This window comes from Protomyctophum parallelum, assembly GCF_964188405.1.
Source record: "Protomyctophum parallelum genome assembly, chromosome: 4".
Taxonomy (NCBI): Eukaryota; Metazoa; Chordata; class Actinopteri; order Myctophiformes; family Myctophidae; genus Protomyctophum; species Protomyctophum parallelum.
In genome coordinates, this window is record NC_139700.1 from 15,137,689 (window position 1) to 15,152,084 (window position 14,396).

Consider the following 14,396-nt stretch of genomic DNA (forward strand, 5'->3'; position numbering starts at 1 on the left):
GGAAAAAAACTGATAATTAATCTATTCTACACAAAGGCCCCTTTTTCACCAAAATAACATTTAATGTTCTGAAACAATTCCTTTTCAGTGGAAACACTCTGAACTGGTTCAATATTAGATGGGAGAAAATAACAGAACCGGTTCAACCCCGGTAGAAAAGGAGACAAAGTGAGAGGCTTCTGGAGCATAATGGAAATCTAATAGAAAAAAAAACACAAACAAACAAGGAAATACAACACACAAAAAGTACAAGTAGTGGATACTGAATTCAGTTCAGACTAGAGCTATTGTAATCACTGACGTGACCACATGAGGTCACCATTTCTCCATTGTAACATAGTTCCACTTCATTGTTTGAGTTCCACTAACTGTTGGTCTCTTACCAATTCGTCCAGCATCTTGGAGCTGAATTTTCAACATCTCCATAGGAGTTGTGACGACAACCTGTGAGAGGAAACAATTGACTTGTTCATTAGCAACTATTTTAACATAGAAATGTAATTTGATCAACACACGTCACAAACACAGAAAACGTCAAAAGCATAAGAGAGTTGAAGATTAGTTAATAACAGCTCTGAAAGTTTGTGCTTAAGGCTGAAGCAGTGTCCAGTGTGAATCCACTGACGCAGATTGTCTTAAATGTACAGGCTTGTTTTCCTCTGTAATCCACGCACGGGTAACTAGTTAACTGGATTAACAGTGAGATGCCCACATTCTTAGTGATAATCTTAATCTGAGGCCTGTTACACTTAATCTAATCACATTCTCTGAGGATGAAGCCTTTGGATATTGGCAACAAGCTTTCCACAATGAGTCATTCACACCACATGGCCATGCGCTATCGAGTCTTATCTGACCAATCAAGTCTAACTGTCATCTACACGCCTGCTAATAGTATTAACAGTTGAAAATCAGTGTGTAATTTCTTCAGGAGTGCATAATAAAGTGAGTCACATTGAAACTGTAAACTGTGAGCATTTTAATATAATATTATAGTATTTCCTGAGGAAATATCGTCTATATGTCCAAAACAGTTACCGGTACTTAAAAAAATGGAAAAAAGAATGTCCCAATGGATCCAATGTAGTTATTACAAGCTCGTGTTAATACTTTGGTGAAATATTTATAAAACCCACAGACAGCCTAAACCACTGTCATTAGAGGTCAACAGTTTAAAAGAAATTATAAAACTTTCCATAATCTTTCAAAAGTGGTGAAAATAGCAGATCTACAAGCTCACACCATGTCACATAGTGACAAGTTGTGAGCTTGTGGATCTGCTACTTTCACTGCTTTTGTGTGTCACTGTCATACAATGAAGAATAAAATAGGGTATTGAATTATGAAATATATGGGCAACCCAACAGACAATTGGTTAAGGCACATAGTCATACAGTACCACGCGTTTGACAGTGAGTGCAGGGTTCAAAAAGAATGTTGGGAGCATTTACTCATTGCTGGCTATCTGAAAGAAAGTAAAATAAATTGCTTATAGCAGCTTTATTGTTTGTATAGGACGAAGTTTGTGAACATACACTAAAAGCTGGATAAAATAAATGGAGATACAAGGATCCTGCCTGCATGGGCAGCAATGATATACATTGCGTGCATGTGTAAACATGCACATTGCTGTGAGTCTTCACAGTGCTACAGGCAGCAAAAAGCCAGGTGGAGAAAAGAAGGATGACTCAGCTCAGACACTCACCTGGCATGTACCCGCCCCGCACCCGGCCAGCATCTCCTTGACCAGCGTGAGCTTCCTGTGAAAGACAAACAAGGGGAAAGAGGGTCAGGTGCTGTGAAACACTGATCCTCCTGCAGGCGATATGACTATTACACTTTAGTCTTCTGTTTCAGCACTCGTCAGGCAGAGCGGTGGATTAATAATTCACAAGTGAGGTGCTGCATGCTGATGCGAAACAAGTCAATCATTCATTGAACCCCATCATTGTTTGTCACCATAGAGACAGCGACGGAAACATCCATATGGAAGCGTGTCATGTCATTTCCACTGGGCTGAGCTCAGAATCCTGTACCTGTATACTCAAAACCCTGTGTACTGGACAGAGGAGGGAGTGCTCGTTTTGAATCACATGATAACCTATTCAGTCCACTGTGGCTTGCATGTCAACGCGCGAGGCCTTTGGCTACTCTGCGCTGGCACTGCCTCCATGGGGTGGCTTGCTCGGACGTGTCTCACGAGCCTCAGGCAAGTCTCTTCCTTGTTGTCAAGTGATATAAAAAGGCACTTGTTGTAAAACATTGCACATACACAAGATGTTGTGTGGACCAAAACAAACACTCCCAGGGGGGTTTTGAGCTCAACCCGGTGGAAATTACAAACATGCCATATGCGGTTATGCGCACAGGGGAGGGTGCAGAACAGGACTGCTCGGCCTTCAGCAACGGCATAATGTTTATTGACATTTGATTGACATGTGATACTGATGTGTGCTAATGTGTACTATAAAGTGCTATATGACTACATAAAATGCAATTCTAGTGCTGTCAACGTAACATGCTATAAGTCTGTTTAAAATACTATCTAAGTCTACATGAAGTGCTATATTTATACACCATCACCACTGAATTAACAGGATTTGACTCTGTGTGGGTGTGTGCATCCCTGTGTGTGTGTGTGTGTGTGTGTGTGTGTGTGTGTGTGTGTGTGTGTGTGTGTGTGTGTGTGTGTGTGTGTGTGTGTGTGTGTGTGTGTGTGTGTGTGTGTGTGTGTGTGTGTGTGCGCATGTGTGCGTGTGTGTGTGTGTGTGTGTGTGTGTGTGTGTGTGTGTGTGTGTGTGTGAATCTTTCCGTGTCTTACCCATCCTTCGTGAGGTATTGCCTGAAGAAGTCATTTGCAGCAAGCTTGATGGCTTTCTCTGGAGTGACCAGCGTGAGGTTCACCGCCGCTCCTGGGGGGAAGGTGGGAGCGGGGGACAGACAAGTTACAAAGAGAGGGACAGCGAGATGTAGAGTGAGACAGAAAGGAAGCAAGAGAGAAAATACAGTAACCACATGGACGAAGAGAAAGAGACATATAGATAGTTACAATGTAATAGATGGGGAGAGACAGGCAGAGAGAGAGTATGAGGACATAGCAGTCTAGACACTCGCATAAACCAGTCAGAGGGCTCTGTCCTAGATATCTGTGTGTGTGTGCGTGCGTGCGTGCATGCATGCGTACAGTATGTGTGTGTGTGTGTGTGTGTGTGTGGAGGAGGCGTTGTTTCCTTTATCCATGATTTATGTCTATTGCCCTGTGTCCGACATGTCAGCTGTACTGTATGTACGATGCTTTGCCGTCCATGCACGTTGTAACTGGCTGCTCTCCCACTGTCAAGCTGCACTGGCAGTGTTTATGTCTTTTGTACAAGGTATTCCTGTACTTCTCATTATATGGACATAAATAAACATTTAAAATGTGTGTTGAACATTGCTATTACTAAACAGCTTTGCTTTACTCAATGTTTAGCTGTGGTCAGCAGCTCTCTCAGTGAGTTCACCATCTTATATTTACCTTTAGAAGGTACGTACTTGATGATTTAGGATAGTCAGTGTGATTTCATCCGATGTGGAAACAGAAACACAAACGCATATGCCTGAGATTGTGCACACATTCACATGTCAGCGCTGTCGTGGTGAAATCCTACCTCGGTACATCCCGAAGTATCCCTCGGAACGGATGATCTTGATAAGGCAGTCGGACCTGTGATGCAGACAACACAAGTCTGTTACTTAAAGTGGTCTGTAGTTACAGTCATGTCTATAGTCCAGTAAGAAAACAAACAACACATGGGTAGTGGGTACCCCAGGCTAGTAGTCCAGTAGGGAGACAATTAAAAGTTTACACCCTGCTCATAAAATTCATACTGGGCCTCATTCACAAAGCTCTTTTTTTTCTACTATATCTTTTGACCAAAAGACCTACATAGGATTCATGAAAGTGTGTGCAAAGCCTTGATTTAATTGTGCGGATCACAGATTATGAATTCCACCTGTTCAAATAAATCAAATGCACGTTCATGTACTGTATGCATCATTTGCACTGTTTCGTGCCCCATTTAACACTAGAAAAAAAGCAGTTTCAAGAAAAGAACAGATCAACGGTTCACATTACAACGCCTTGACAGCTTGTAGATCTGGTTTATTTGGCAAGTATCCCTCGCGCAATGGACCAGCTGCAGCTGAATGTGAATCAAGTATCGGTCTCAGATGGTTAGATAACTATGTTCAGCTTTAAAGGTCCCTGCACACTGATGCATTTTAAAGGTCCCTGCACACTGATGCATTTTAAAGGTCCCTGCACACTGATGCATTTTAAAGGTCCCTGCACACTGATGCATTTTAAAGGTCCCTGCACACTGATGCATTTTTCGGATTTTCCGAAAAACGCGTCCAGTCTACAAGGACCTTAAATGTGTCAACTGAACAAAATATAAAAATCAGCTTGAATTTGCCTCATGTCTACAAGCCCAGTAACCTATAAATTCTTACATAAAAAACGAGCAGTATATCTTTTCATTTTATTGTTTTGACAAATGTTGGGCACATAAACACTATTGTAATTCATTTTGCATGAAGAATAAGGCATTCTAATAACATCCATGTTATAAGTACCTCACAGCAGACTTTGTGTGTATTTTACAGAAAAATCACAAGAATAATGATGAATCAGACCATGCTTGTGGAAACTTATACGTGTGTATATATGTGCATACTTACGCTTCGTGAATGAGGCCCAAAGTGTAAAAGTGCACTGTACGTACATGCTAGTGTAAAGGCGAGATCCATTTTGTTGGTTTTGCAAGCGGGTTTTGGCCAGGTCAATGGGAAACACACAGGTCACTCCAACGATCCCAGCGATCCCCCCATTGATCAATTTGGCAGGAAGACTGTGAGGAGGGCATGAATGGAGAGAAAGAAAGACATTATCATTATTTTTGCTCCAACACAATATTGCTATTTTCCTACTTTTATCATCTAGGTATTTCTTCACATTCGACTCACATCCACTTGCAGATGCAAGTGGATCTTGCCACTAGTCTAGTAGTGCATCACATCCCATATTTACTTACTGTATAGTTTCAAATCTAACTCAATGGTTTTCAAAGTTTTTTGTGGCCACTGCACACCAATGGGCAAGTCAAAATATCAAGGCACAACTGTATTCAAAAATAGCTCACGATGTGTTGCGTCACAACCTGTTAGTGTTATGAGCTTGCAGATCAAAATAGGGATGACAGGTTAAAGTGGTAAAAACCACACCCGTGTGAAGTGAGTGGTGCAACTCCGTGTGGGGGTCCCGTGGGGTCTCCAGACCCACAGGACCACAGCCAGGGTGCCGTCCCGGTTCCGGCGAGCCGCCCCACGTCCGAAACGGTAGAGAAATGAGAGAGTTACCATGTGGGGGTCTGGGGGGGGTCCCCGGGGAGTCCCTGGGGGGGTCCCCGGAATATCCAGACCCCCAGAAACACGCCCAGGGGTCCAGGCCGATTCCGGCGAGCCGCCCCACGTCCGAAATGGTTGAGAAATGACAGTTACCGTGTGGGGGTCCCTCTACTGTACTGTACTGTAGTGGCACACCCGAAATCATCATAAATATACAGTTAATATGTGCGTGTGTGTTTGTTTGTGTGTTAGGTGGTGAAAAACAACCATGCTATTTCCGTGCTCATACCCAGGCACCCAGGCCCCCAGCCAGGAACCCAGGCACACACATAGCTCCAAAAATAAATGAATTAGGGTAGATTTTGCCTACTTCAACTTTCCTCACAGCACACCAGTGGAACCACTGTCTAACTCACCTGATCTGCTTGTCAGCCATTTATCTTAGGCCTCTGCCAATGGACAATGTGGCAATCAATCCGTCGGTTGTTGGGTTGATCAATCAGTTGCTGGCCCACTCTTTGAGGTGTCAGTTACACTGTTGCATGTGGCTCTCTGCGTATGATGGAATAACAAGGTCTGATGGTCTTGTACTCCCCCTTGAACCCAATAGCCAGGTAAGAATGGGTTTCTGTAAAGTGATACCAGAGAGAGAGAGAGAGAGAGAGAGAGAGAGAGAGAGAGAGAGAGAGAGAGACGATTAGAAGCCCTTACAAAGAAGCCATTCACAGAAATATCTCTGCCTCTCACGTGGACTTCAAAATCAGGACATTGAACCAGCATACTGAATTACGCTTCATGAGATCATGTCTTACAGTACCACAAATATTATGTATCATTTATCATAAGAGTATGAATACATGTTTAGAGACAACTACTGTACAGGTAACTCACATTTCACTGCCTCTTTGTCCCTCACTCACTTTATTCATTCTTTGTGCTCTACTGGGAGAGTGCCAGGTTTGAAATGGAGACAGAGGTGAGGTGAAGGGGAACTTTCCCAGGGTTTGTTCCAATAGAGAGCCACTGTGGACGCATTAGGTGGACACATTACTGAGTGATAGGCTGACAGCTATCCCAAAATATAGAACTATAGAACTATATTTTGGGATAGCTGTCAGCCTGTCACTCAGTAATGTGTCCAAGATCACGGTAGCGCAATTACGATTTAACATTTGATCACCAGCCATATGTCTGTGCTTAATTTAGCTGAGACATAATATTCCTTATTTGGTACACAATGCCTTGGATTTAAAAGGGACTTTAGCTTCTCATTTTACTCCATCACTCTCCCACCCCTTAATCCACCAATCACAATCGCCCTCTGCACAGGAGCCCGCCTCCTCCACCTCCTGCTCCTCCTCCCCCTTCTCTCTCTTCCTCCTCAGTCACGACTCTCAAAGCACAGCGTTCCGTTCCTGTTCTTTGCTGACTCTCTCTCTCTGCGGCACGTACACTAACACATGCAGACGAACACATCTCGGAGAAGAACTATGACCCACTTCCTAAATAACCCCCAATTCTGGTTCTCCAGGGAATGCGCACAGCATGGATGTGTACTGATTAGATAACTACAGTATCATAGTGAGTGCAGCTGTGCGCCAGCGTATTTGGTCTGCATGGATGGATACAGGGTGGGTTGGTGGGTGCCAGAGGAGAGGAGAGGGGGTCAGAGGAGGTCATTGAGCGAGTATCCTCTTCAAACACAGCCCCCCTCCAGATTCCATATAGCCCTCCTCAGAGCTCTTATCCTGCTGTCCATCCCTCTTACCCAGTACACACACACACACACACACACACACACACACACACACACACACACACACACACACACACACACACACACACTGTCTCTCTCTTCATAACAGTGTATATGACCTTGACAAATGGCCCTCTCTTTTTGCTTTGTTTCCTATTTTCCTGCCTCAGTCTCACTTCCTCCAAAAACATGCTAAGCTCCTAGGTCATTTCCCCATGGTCAGACTCAGCATTTTCTTTTCACTGATTATTTTCTCTAAGCAACTACTTGCAACACTACAGTACAGCAGAGGAGAAGGAGAATCAATGTATGGCTTGTGATTGAACCAGTGATGAATCAGCCATCAAGTGTGAAAGCAAAGCGTTTATAGTGTCATGTCGGCCCTTCTTACTCTTCCCCCGAGGCTTAACTGGGCCGTCTGTGGTATGTTTGAGTACATCTACTGCAGCTGTAGCAACCGTGCGTGTGTCTCTGCCTGTGTTGTCTGGTCAGGAGGACAATCTGAGTCTATCTGGAAACAACTGCCTGCAGTGAGGAGCGAGTACAGCAACAGAAACATCACTCATCTTCCGGATCTGCCTGAAATTCCTTCCTTTTTTGTTTCAAATTACAACATGCAAGGAATCTAGACTCGAATTTGCATTCCACCTATCCCATAATTGGATCACTAGTGCAGAACAGTACACTGTATTATTTATTTTCAAAGCAAAATAATTCCTACTACTAGCATATTTCCAAAGGAAACTCCCAAATATATAAACACACCAAAAGTGACTTCAAAATGCATAGCCTCTTTGTGGAATACCAAAATGACTTCAAAACTAACTCTCTCTCTCATGCACGCACGCACGCACGCACACAAACACACATGCATGCATGCATGCATGCATGCACGCACGCACACGCACACGCACACGCACACACACACACACACACACACACACACACACACACACACACACACACACACACACACACACACACACACACACACACACACACTTTTGTTTGTGCCTCTAATGCAGATAAGCACTGATGAGTAAACAATAGCCAAAGTGAATGAACAACTTGTCTCCAGAGCAGAACCTTGAACTCAAGATACAACATAACCCAGTCTATCACTCCAACAGCTAGCTGCACACATGCACACTCATGCATGTTCAACCTTAAAGGTGGCTGATAACCAGTTTAATTGTTGCCAGAGGGTCTACAAAACAACAGGGACAGATAGCGGTATGTGCTTGAGCTCGACCCTAGTGCATCATTACACCCAGAACAGTATGAAGTAATGAACACAGGCCTGGTGACGATTATCTCCCCCGACCCGTTCCATATGGAATTATAATTGGTTCATCACTCGGTAAATGGGACTGTAGACTAATATAGGAATGAATGAACCATTGTAAAGCACTTTGAGCACTTGGAAAAGCGCTATAAAAATGCAATTAATTATAATATTCATTACATGCTTGTTTCTCAGTATTTACATATTAAATTCCAAAAGTTCATATGCCACACCCTCAGATATCCTCACTGTACTCTTTGAACTGGGAAGGTTTGTAATGATTACTGATGATCTCGAGATAACAAGTCTTCCCACCTTTTCACGTTTGGATTATGGACAATGTCCAAGGCTTAATGGGCAATTTGTATTTTACAAATATTATAGCCTATTCTGGTAAAGATAGCTGACATAGGAACAGAGTAAATTGTGGTTTTACATCACTTCTAATGTGTCAAAAACTTAAAATTGTCTTAAAATCGGTCGTCAGGGTATAGGGGCGAAAGACTAATCTAGTAGCTGGTTCCCTGAGATGTTCAGGATTATCCTTTTTGATATTTTAGCTACCATTACCACTTATGTATTGTTTTATTTTTTCATATAATATTATAATCCAATTGCTAACAAAGGCCTTTTCACATTGGCCGATTATAGCGCCACCAGGAGGCCACAACCTGACCTGGCCTGGTGGAAACCTGTGCCCCGAGGGGCACTTTTTCTAGTTTACCACTGGTGTAACCAGTTCAGTAAGCATAAATACAGACCTTGTTGCATTGTGTTTTCACCGTGATTGCTCCTGCTTCAATTGATTTATTTTACTGATGGTTGTAGTATAAAGTGTAGCGAGACCTCTCCCATCACTCAGGCTTCTGTCTAATAGAGACAACTACTGTATATTTTAATCTCTCCAAAAACACTAATCACAAGCATAGTTGTTATCCACTGATGCTGTCATACTGATGTGAGGCCAGACATGGTTAGTTTGCTCATCCATGACCCGGTCTGACCCATGTCTGTGTGACAGCCGCAGAGCAAATTAACAAAGGTTTTAAAAGCCTTGATTCGTCCTATTTGGGGCATTTGTTATGCAAAAAACGGGCATTCAAATTATATTCTTCTCGTGCAAATACAATGCGGCAAACATTTCCAGTGTCATTGTTCATAAAAATCCACATTCTAGTCACAAACATTTGTACCATGTCGTTTTTGTGTTCTGTGTTTTAAAGTAAACTATACACTACCAAAAATGTCTAATGTGGTTGGACCTAACTAGGTCTTTCTGCTACAAAACTCCATCTGATTTGACAAACTGTGCTGGCAAATTGTGCTGGCAGAGAGGGAGTGGTTTGCGACAGGATACTATGGTAGTCAGCAACTCACGTGACTGTGATGTGGCTTGACAATGCAAATGCATGTAAATTAAAATAAGAATCACATGGTTCCTTCCTCATGAGGTGAAAGGAGAGTGTCCAGGCTACACACACACTGCTTCAGTTCAGTTACAATTTACACTACATATCATGAAACTAGGAGTAGGAGGGAGAGGACTCAGACGACTGTCTTTTATAGGTCCATAGACTGCACGTGCAGCCAAGCTTAATTTATACTCCATCACGCTGAAAAGCAACACCGTTTACAATATTATTTAATGTTTACAACACAATACAATCTTTTTACTTGAAGTTGGCAAACAGCAGTTTGCCATTAAACTGTGTACAGTATTAAAATATCTATTGAATTATTAAAGCAGACTACTTCCAACATGCAACTGTAAAATAATATCAGTTATGAGAATGTCCCAGATGTTCCTTTGTGCCCTACTGTATATTACATAAATGTTTGGTTTAGTGGTTCCCAATATCTCTGTTTCTCTTGCAAAACAACACTAAAAGCAGCTATGACGCACATTTGGTTGGTTTGAAGCCAACAAATCTAAACCAGGGGTGGATTTGTGGTGTCACAGATAAATCTCATTCCCCTGTCCTCTATCCACAACTATAGGGATTATAGGCTACACAATAAATTGGAATCTCTGTTATGGCCCATGACACAGGCATGACCTGATCATGGCCAACTGTAGGTTAGACGTTGTACCATAGTAGTGATATAATCTTTCTGGTTGTGATACAAGGATGACATTTAGCACATATCTGTGAGACGGAAGATGGCTGGACCATCAGAACTGGAGACTAGATTCCACAATGTAGTTGACCAGTTCTGAGAGAACCAGGGGAAACATGTCTGGTTCTCGTCTCAAGGGCTTTTGTTTAGGTAGGATCTCTCTCTGTTGTAGAGACACAAAAACATGCACGATGGTATTTTTGTGCTATGGAATTGCCACCACTCAGTTCAGCCAATAGTTTGCCATTATTTACATTGCACATTCATATAGTCTGTTGTTCAGGTTCATTGTCATCACCTTTCTTAGGTCAGATGCAGGAGATATTTGATCACAAAATATGCAGGCCAGACAAGCATGAGGTTCTATGGCTCTTTGTGTGGCCTTCGGTGTGTTGTCAACGAATGTTCAACGACACAATCAGATGCTCAAAGTATAATAGTGAATAGGCAGAATACAACAATTGCAATACATAACAGAAACTACTGATACTACTACTACTGTATACTACTAATAATACTTATACTACAGTATTAGTAAAACTTAGATGAGCTGACACTGAACCCCATACCTGAGTTACACACAGGGGTCATCACCATGCCGGCTTGTTGATGGACATTTTCAATCATCAATATTTCATTTTTGACACAGATACTATACAAAATAAGTGATCAATATATATATATATATATATATTTTTTTTACCACAAATAAATAATAAACTCCTAACAGTGTCTATGCCAATGTGCTATACACATTTTAAAAATGTAGAAATATAAGCCAATTCACTTATATATATTTATTAACCTATAATGGCATGCCCAAAATGGGGATGCCAGGGTTAAAGAGGTTACCTATTATGAAGATGAAGAAAATCTTAAGACCACCAGGTGGCTAAGACAGGCATAAAATGTGGCGTGGTGAAAGTCTATTCCATATTTGGAATAATAATTGTGTCTTATCAGTACAGTTACATGAGCAAATGTCCATTTAGGTGCAGAGGTGAGTGGGTGTGTGTGGTTATTATAGAGATTGCTGGCTTTTTGGGGGACAGTGTTACTTGAATTCGGGAGGAGATCAAGTTCTATACCAGTTTGGTAAGGTAGCTTCGATAGTTGGTGACATCTTTCTTGATGAGACATCTTAGACCTTGCACAAGGAACTATGCATGCATAATATGGAACAATGCATGGATATGGAACATAATGGAAAAAGAAAATCAAAACCATCATGTACCTGCACATGAGATTAGGGCATGACATGACAGGAATTCATGCAATGTCACAACTAGTGACATCGCATAACTAATATTATCACTATCACAATCTACTCCGCTATGGTGGCGGACAAATGGTCACCATCTTGGAATTTTGGACGGCCAGCGCCATTTTCCATAAGAGTGGCCCTTATTGAGTATTTGTGCCAAATGCCATGCTTGCATCATAAAGTGAACGATTCTTATGAAATTTGCCATTAATCTACTCTTCTAGTGAAAGAGGGTGAGCAAGCTATCTGTGTGCATAAATGTGTGTGTGTGTATATACATTATATATGTGTGCATCTGTATATATGTGTATCTGTGTACTGTATGTTTCTATGTATCTAGTTCATGTTTTATGGGTCCCCCTTGAAAATGAGATGCTGCATCTCAAGAGGCTATCCCTTCAATAGAAATGTGAATTCTGAGTTAGGCTAATATTGCAGTCATTAGGGTTACAGTTACATATAGTCTGCCCCAGGCCCTCAGCATAAATGAGTAACAACAGTCTATCAAGGCTATACTTTTTTGTAAGAAAAACTAAATTCAGCTTTTCTGTGCCTAGATGATGTAGCAGTAATTAATAGCTCCAGCAGTAGACACCCCCCCCCCCCCCCCCCCACACACACACACACACACAGCCCTATCTATGCCATTGGCTCCTCAGCTTTCTTGTCTCAATAAAACATGGGGAACAGGCTGAGTTTTCTTTTCTTTCATCAAAGAGAACATGCACACTCCCCCAAAGCATTCCATAGTGAGCAAGTCACTCTGAGGGCCAGAATGTCCGGGTGATTACAAATTTCAACCAGATGACCACCAGCCTTCTGAAACCCAAACTATAATTCGCTGTACAGTGGTGTCGCTTGCCTATAGCTTGTAAATCTGCTATATAAATAGGCCTACATATAGCCTATAGGCATAAACAGCTTGTTATAGGCTAGTTGTTTGCTCTCCAACATCACATGGGATAATTATAGGCCAGTAATAGTGTCCTACATATATGCATACAACTTTGTATTAAACGGATAATAACTCTTCAAATGCACCAAACCCAACATCCAATCCATTGATTCCATTGGAAGCAGAGGATGCCACTGTTCCGGCCTCATTAATTATGTATTGCGTATTGGCTGTGCTTGGCTATGGCCTGGTAAGCATAAACGTGTAGCCTACTTGAACAGCCTACAATGATGCGATGCTATACGAGTCCGACTGTGTGTTACAGTTCTACTGTGTGCGTGCGTGTGTGTGGGTCCCTTTGACTGACATAACGCTCAACAGTTCCTCGTAGTAGCAATTATACGCCCCGGGGGGCCGGGGTGGGTGCCTCATTTTATTCCGTTCGACGGTGTCGCTTGCCAAAAATAACTGATTGATGGGAGACAGACAGTATACGTGGCGGATGGACCATGGACGCCCTTGTAAACGCAACCTTTCTAGGTGAAACGGGTCCCGCAGTTAATCCGAAATAACACAAACAGTTAAACAAGTTAACATTTCCAAATTCCATGTAAACTGACATGATCCATGGGATGGCATCATGCCGGCCGTTGCGGTCACACCTGAGTCAGCAGCCATCGTTATTGTAGCTTACTAAAGTCAGTAAGTCACAGAACAAGGTAAAAAGCCACAATGAATAATTAACCGACCTTCACTAATCATTGCGGAGATAGTGAGATAATTTATAACACCGTCATAAAACGTGCTATAGCCCATTCATATGATCCTCGCCGCATCTCAAGATAACGGACACTATTACCAAGATGCTATCTATCCTATCGGTAGTAAATCGAGTCTTGCCACATAACGGAAATGATTTGATCCTCGCACCGGTCGGAGCCCACAAATAAGAACATATGCAATTTCAAATAACCCCTTTCAGTGCATTTTAACGTTTACTGTCAAAACATAATAATTCCACATTATTTCAGGGAGATATAAAGGAGGCAGTGAGAGGATGGATACATACACCTCAGCAGCAGAAGCCGTTATTCTAATAAACATGCACGAGCCGGAATCAGGAATTATGAAGCTTGTACGTTGTCATCTTTTAAACCGTGGTGTGTACATACCGTAGAGCGCCGTGTCCTTTATCCCTACGTGGAATAATCTACGTATATGAATAATTAGAATACGGTTTTCTCACCCTATGCTTTTCACTTATAGAGCCAGTTGCTAACCCTACCTACCGGTGTTATTACTAGCATTTGTAGAGACTGGAGGCAGGGTGGGAGGGGGTGGGAGGGAGGGAGAGGGAGGGGGAGTAGCCCCGTAGCCTTGTAGTGAATGATGGAGCTATATCCCATAGCGCAGCGGGACTCTCTGTGATTGGGTAGTTGGTCGGCTGCCAAGCAACCATGCAATGTCACAATTCTCTATCTCTCTCTCTCTCTCACACACACACACACACACACACACACACACACACACACACACACACACACACACACACACACACACACACACACACACACACACACACACACACACACACACACACGCAAAATACAGTCCAAAGTAAACTACCGTAATCTGCTGTGTGTGGGAGGTTGATGCATGTTAGCAAATGTGTATGTGTGCTACAAATGAT

General features: G+C 42.4%; 1 protein-coding gene across 1 annotated transcript in view; it reads right to left on the reverse strand.

The window, feature by feature from the left end:
- Positions 1–14,012, reverse strand: part of slc25a22a (solute carrier family 25 member 22a) — a 20,996-nt gene extending 6,984 nt beyond the window's left edge. Inside the window, exons 1-7 of the mRNA XM_083763999.1 lie at positions 13,879–14,012; positions 5,805–6,016; positions 4,767–4,892; positions 3,651–3,706; positions 2,822–2,912; positions 1,706–1,760; positions 384–444 (exon numbers count right to left, since the gene is read on the reverse strand). Coding sequence (XP_083620125.1) covers positions 384–444; positions 1,706–1,760; positions 2,822–2,912; positions 3,651–3,706; positions 4,767–4,892; positions 5,805–5,824 — 409 coding nt within the window. The 5' untranslated portion in view covers positions 5,825–6,016; positions 13,879–14,012. The remainder of the gene's footprint in view (positions 1–383; positions 445–1,705; positions 1,761–2,821; positions 2,913–3,650; positions 3,707–4,766; positions 4,893–5,804; positions 6,017–13,878) is intronic.
- Between the last annotated feature and the right edge of the window lie 384 nt (positions 14,013–14,396).